This window comes from Branchiostoma floridae, chromosome 5 (genome assembly GCF_000003815.2).
Source record: "Branchiostoma floridae strain S238N-H82 chromosome 5, Bfl_VNyyK, whole genome shotgun sequence".
Taxonomy (NCBI): Eukaryota; Metazoa; Chordata; class Leptocardii; order Amphioxiformes; family Branchiostomatidae; genus Branchiostoma; species Branchiostoma floridae.
The window spans coordinates 26,979,049-26,985,380 of record NC_049983.1 but is presented as its reverse complement, the minus strand read 5'-3'; the positions used below and the strand labels follow the sequence as shown (position 1 = coordinate 26,985,380).

Here is a 6,332-nt window from a genome sequence, read left to right as displayed (position 1 = left end):
AAGTAGACCAATCCTCTGTGACACCTGCTACAAACTTTGTCTATATGTTCATTAAAGGACAGATGGGAGTCAAGGTACAGACCAAGATATTTGAACGTATGAACTCTTTCTATAATTTCTTGGTCAATTTCGACTGTCAAGGACTGTGCTTGCTTTAACCTGTTAGCAGTGCCAAATAACATCCATTTAGTCTTGGTTACATTTAATGTTAAACGATTTGTTTGGAACCAAGTGGCCAGACCAGAGAGTTCATAGTTCAGAATTGACTCAATATGTTTTACATTGTTGCTGGGATAGAATATTGCTGTGTCATCGGCATACAAACATATTTTACATGTGGTAACTACATCAGGTATATCATTAATAAATAAATTGAAGAGCAACGGGCCCAGTATGGAACCCTGGGGCACTCCCAGTGTAACAGGTAAGTATTCTGACCTACAACCATTCAGAGAGACAATTTGTTGTCTCCCCGACAGGTAGTTACTGAACCAAAGATGCTCCACACCCTGAATCCCGATCCATGACAGTTTAGTTAGTAGTAGTCCATGATGTACAGTGTCAAATGCTTTCTTAAGATCCAAAAATACCGCCCCCACTAGGTTACCCCTGTCCATGTTATGAAGCACGTAGTCCTTGGCATCCAGTAGTGTTGTTGTTGTAGAGTGGCCTGTCCTAAAACCAGACTGTTGGGTGGAGAGGATATTGTGTTGATGCAGGCATTCAACGAACTGTGTGTGCACCTCTCTTTCAAAGGCCTTCATGATGACAGGTAGGACAGATATGGGTCTGTAATTGTTTGGGTCTTCTGTATCCCCCCCTTTGTGTAATGGAGTGACCCTTGCCATCTTCCAGTCTGTGGGAATGTGGCCAGAGGAAAGAGACAAACCTCAAAGAACAAGAAACTTAGCATACTCTACGGCATTGTCTCAACACCTTTGAACATATTGTCAAAACAAAACAAAACAAAATCTGAATCGTCAAATTTCCAAAGAGATAAATTTCAATTCTTGGACAGCATGGAAACAATGCAGTGTTTCAAGAAAATGAATTCATGATTTTGCCAGACACCACACCCGCAGAGGAGCCCCAGACTGATTGGCAGGCACGTGCCGACGCCGCTGCGCGTATACCCAACCCTGTCTACGCCTCCGGAAAAGGTAAAAAGTTTCCAGATCGCTTACGGCGTCCTGTTCTTGACTCGCTTTGTTGTTATCACTTTGGTTTAAAGCCAACTTCTGTACTGTTTTCGAATACCTCATACATTTAATACGTTAAATAATCTCATTCTTCAATGATTTTCATGTTTCATGTCCAACAGCAGCCTCAAAAAAGCGGAAGAAGTGCGTCAGCCGATTCAGGACATTTTGGCAAATCTCCAGCCTCGTGGTCGCCGTGACCATCGCTGTTCTAGTGTCCTATTTTTCAGGTCAGTTCTCTGTTTCGTTTAGGTTTGGAAAATTTGGAACATGCTCTTGAAATGACATGTAATATGTTGTCTTTTTTGCACAATGATCTAGTATCAAGGAGATCACCGTGATTTTCTTTTTGCCGACACAGTCAGATTCACAAAAGACATGGGAAAGCTTCAAGCAGGTCTGCAGGAGCTGAATGGTAAGTACTTTGTCCTGACGTCACTTGTAATAGTCTGCAGAAATGAGAATATTATGCAGACATTATTAACATGATCATGATCTAGTATCAGATCATACTTCGCGACTGTGATTTTCTTTTTTTTTCTGCCGACACAGTCAGATTCACAAAAGACATGGGAAAGCTGCAAGCAGGTCTGCAGGAGCTGAATGGTAAGTACTTTGTCATCACATCACCTGTAATATTCTGTTGAAATGAGAGTATTATCGGAAATTATTAACATGATCACGATCTAGTATCAAGCTGATCATACTTCACGACTGTGATTTCATTTTTTTTGCCGACACAGTCAGATTCACAAAAGACACGGGAAAGCAGCAAGCAGGCATGGAGGAGCTGAATGGTAAGTACTTTGTCATCACATCACATGTGATATTCTGTTGAAATGAGAGTACTAGTATTATGCAAACATTGTTAACAAACGTGATATTTGTTGTTGCTGATACAGTCAGATTGACTGAGGAGGTGGGAAAGCTGCCGGCACGTGTGCAGAAGCTTCAAGGTAAATACGATGCGACTTGCGAGGAGAAGATAAAAAACACAGATCAATTAAGAAGATATATCTGAAGTGTTCTGAAATTCGGACTTATCTTGATCGAATATAAATACGTTCACGTGATGTGGAGAAAATCTGCATTTTGGTGATTCCTTCCAAGCTATGGGCTTCAATAGAATCATCTAAAAATGAAATTAACTAGCCGCTAGGGGGCCTAAACTTATGTCACTTCTTCCTGTGCACAAGAGCTATATTACACCCAAAAATCGTGACCATAGCTTGTTCAGAACACGAGGAAGCAAGACCGGAACTTACGCTGTAGTACCAAAGGAAAGCCGCTAGGGTGCCCCAAATCTAATAATTACCAGCTTTTATCACACCTTTCCAACACACCAAGTATGAAACCAATCCACCTAGCCGTTCTTGAGTTATCTTGTTGACACACAGACAGACACATAAACGCTTGTGAAAATACTCTATGACATGACATGGAGGTAAAAAGAACACTAGGGTATCAGCCCACTCTACATTTGTACCAAATTTCAGGTCATTTGGTACAGAAATGATAGAGATGAATCGATTTGAAGATTTTACAGGAGAAAAAGAAGAAACATCAGAAAAATGGTATGGTTTGAAATATAATAGTAATTAGATAAAATTGAAATCACAACTTTTATTTCCTGTCAATGGAAATTTTTCTTACAGCACCTTGCCCCGGTTGGTACAAAATGGGGAATGGAATCTGCTACAAGGCCTTCAGGATAGAAAAAACCTTCAGCGATGCGGCCGAGACCTGTCGCAAAGACGGCGGCACCCTCGTCATGCCCCGAGACGTTGACACCAACGAATTCCTGGTCTCACTGCACAACAATCACGACTATGAGCGCTACTGGATCGGCCTGCACGATCAGCGCGAAGAGGGAAAGTTTGAGTGGGTGGACGGTTCTGCACTTGGTGACTTCAACCACTGGGCTCCGGGAGAACCTGATGGCTCCGGTGATTGCGTCTATTCCGACACAGATCAGAAGTACGGCCAGTGGCTGAACGGTCCATGTTCCAGCGAGTTTCACTTCTTCTGCCAAGTCGCTCTAGGTACGTCATGAGAAACTGCCTTTGATGGAAAATAAACAAATAATATGGAACGGCTTTAGTATTCATTTCACCCACCCACTAAACTGGTCTCCTCTCTACATACTCGAAATTTGAGTTGTGCGTATCATTTCTGGCTGTGGCCGAGAATTTATTGGTCACCCCTCGTATCCATCTCCCTTAGATTTCTACTCTGTCATTCACTCTTATTGTCCCTTCATCGCGTGCGCTGTTGGACTTTGAAACTTCCAAATACATATCAATCGAACTTTACTGATTGGATTTTCGTTTCTTTTTCAGCAAAAGGAAACCCTTAGTGACTCCGTAGAAATGTGTGTCACTCCCGAATGCCGCGTTGAGAGTCGTCAAATGATTTTGGAAACTCTAAAAGCCTCAGGACTGAAAGACGTCACTGAAAAAGCGGGTTCTTGTCATGCCCTGAGAAAGGAAGAATTATGACGTATTGAATATTGGACAAGAAACATGTAACGTAGATGTGCTTTATGCAATTGTTTTTGAGATTTAATGATCCAATCTATACATATGGTCAGATCATTGTATGGTTCACGCTAATGAGCCTTAATGATAAGCTTGTTTTAGCTGTAAATTAATACATGGTATTTAGAGTCCATTCCAAGTCACCATGAGGGTTTTAGGTGATATTTGTGATAAGTCTGAACTATTTTCAATTAAAGAATATGTAAGCCACAATAATTGAATTATTTTCAAAAAATTGACTTAGAAAATATCCATCTATTGGAATTCCTTTGAATATTTTAGCAACAGTTTGAAAGTAACTGTACAAAAATATCTTTATTTAGAATAATTGTGAAACCTCTGTGTGATTCTTTCACATTTACAAATATTTGTAAACTTTGCCAAATGGTAAAATTAGTTTATAGCCCAATAAAAGTAAGCTCTATTGTTGCCTCTGTTTATTTTTAGATTTCACTGCTGGGCACCAGTGGGTCCTTTGTGGTGGGCCATTGTTGCATGGCTTCCAACCATACTTTGCAAGGATGTGCGAATTGCTATCTTCCTAGCCCACTTAGAAGATGTTACAAAAAATGGTAGAAAATTGTAAATAATGGTAGAATGCTGCTATCCTTATCTAGAAACCATTAGAAGTAGCCAATACCACACCATAAATATTTCCAAAGTTTTACAGGACTGGGGAAATATTTATAAAGTTGAAAAAGCTTTCAAAGTATTTCTGAAGCATAAAATGTCCTAGACATATAATTACAAAACTTTAGAATCAATTCTAAGCAATGGCTACAAACATCCGACTCTAGAACTAACGTTTGCAGAGAAAAATGTTCTAAAAGGAAGGATTGAACCTAAATGAAAGATTCTATAGAATTAATCTACTATATGGGCACATAACATATGTAGGGTCATTGAGTGATATGTAACAATGGGCACAAATCTCTCCATGGATTTTGACTTATGTATGAGGCTCAGAAGCTGCATGTGGAAGAAATACATGTAGTAGTGGATTTCTATCATACAGAAACGTTAACGGAGATGCCTTTGGGTCTGGTCGACCGGTCTGATGTTGAGAAGCTACAAGAAGATTTGGATAAGAAGTGTTGTAATAATGTATAGCTTTAGTCAAAAGACATGTAGAAACTTAGATGTGTTTGAGCCTGATCTGATGTTGAGAAACTGCATTAAGAAGAGAAGAAGATTTGGATAAGAAGTATTGTAATAATGTATAGCTTTAGTCAAAAGACATATAGAAGCTTAGATGTGTTTGAGCCTGATCTGATTTTGAGAAACTGCATTAAGAAGAGAAGAAGATTTGGATAAGAAGTATTGTAATAATGTATAGCTTTAGTCAAAAGACATATAGAATCTTAGATGTGTTTGAGCCTGATCTGATGTTGAGAAACTGCATTAAGAAGAGAAGAAGATCTGGATAAGAAGTATTGTAATAATGTATAGCTTTACTCAAATACATATAGAAACTTAGATGTGTTTGAGTCTGATTTGATGTTGAGAAGCAAGAAGAAGATTGGGATAAAAACTATTGTAATAATCTATAGAGTATAGAAAGTTTGATGGATTTGAATCTGATCTGATGTTCAGAACCTTCATGAAGAAGAATTAATGAACGGAAGAAGATTTGGATAAGAAGTAACTGATAAATGCTCTACAGAAACAAACTAAGTTGAAGAAAAATCTGTGTAAAAGGCCGTAGACGCTACCAATAAATGTGTTCGTGATGAAAGTTTCTTTGTGCCGTTCTGCTATTTTCATTGAATGTACATTGTACTCTTTCGAATGTAAACTAGGTCGTAGTATTGTTCGTGATGATTTTCTCGTTTGAACACTAATTTTCGATTATTGTCGGGTTCTCTTGACAGACACTACCAGCTACTACTTGGTCCGCGTCGGTTATGCAACTTCTACATTGTCAATGATTATTAGATACCAATGCAAAGTTAAAAACGTGTTTCAAAACCCACATTTCTTTGGTATCTTTACCAGGATAAATTCAAAGAAAACTCACATTTCTTTAGTATCTTTACCAGGATACATTTATTTTGACAATTCCTATCCTAAATACGCTGTCCAAGAAAGTAGCGCCATCTACAGGCTAATGTGTGAACTGCACCGTAGAGGCACTCCGGTGGAAATTTTTAGAACCTCCTACAACTACAAATATGACGTTTTTTTCAACATAGTAAAAAGCTAAACATCTGTAATATACACCTCCATAATCTCAACATATACAAAGATAAAGATTTTTACAGCCACTTTTACCCAGGGTACCAAATCATATTGAAACTGTGTACTGCGCCGATTTATTGGCATTTGCCCTGATGACCAGAAATGCTGAGTTCATCTTCCAAAAAAAAAGGAAGAAAATGATGCTGGTCAAGTAATGGTTATGGTTGTAAAGCACTGTAAGACCTTCTGACTTGCTTAGGGACACAGTAGCCATAGAAGCCTTGGTTCGTAGCCTGTTTTCGAAAACTCCTTTTCAATATCAAACCGATTACATGTCCACATAATTAGTCTCGGTGTGGGCGGTGTTACCCAGCTTACATGAGTTGCTTCCATCTCCGGTTTCTGATGTTGTGATGTA

General features: G+C 39.0%; 2 protein-coding genes across 2 annotated transcripts in view; one reads left to right on the top strand and one right to left on the bottom strand.

Moving 5' to 3' along the window:
* The window catches only part of LOC118416396 (putative uncharacterized protein DDB_G0271606), a 131,415-nt gene that overhangs the window by 104,907 nt on the left and 20,176 nt on the right, over positions 1 to 6,332 (bottom strand). The window lies entirely within an intron of this gene.
* Positions 1,564 to 3,941, top strand: LOC118415826 (lactose-binding lectin l-2-like). The gene is made up of 6 exons (XM_035820666.1): positions 1,564 to 1,614; positions 1,752 to 1,805; positions 1,943 to 1,996; positions 2,102 to 2,155; positions 2,855 to 3,241; positions 3,539 to 3,941. Exons 1-6 carry the CDS (start codon positions 1,578 to 1,580, stop codon positions 3,553 to 3,555), a joined length of 603 nt encoding a protein of 200 aa, XP_035676559.1. The 5' UTR covers positions 1,564 to 1,577; the 3' UTR covers positions 3,556 to 3,941.

Coding starts and splice junctions, on each gene's coding strand:
- LOC118415826 (XM_035820666.1), top strand. CDS start 1,578: ATGGGAAAGCTTCAAGCAGGTCTGCAGGAGCTGAATG. Junction 1,615..1,751: donor AGGTCTGCAGGAGCTGAATG/GTAAGTACTTTG, acceptor CTGCCGACACAG/TCAGATTCACAAAAGACATG. Junction 1,806..1,942: donor AGGTCTGCAGGAGCTGAATG/GTAAGTACTTTG, acceptor TTGCCGACACAG/TCAGATTCACAAAAGACACG.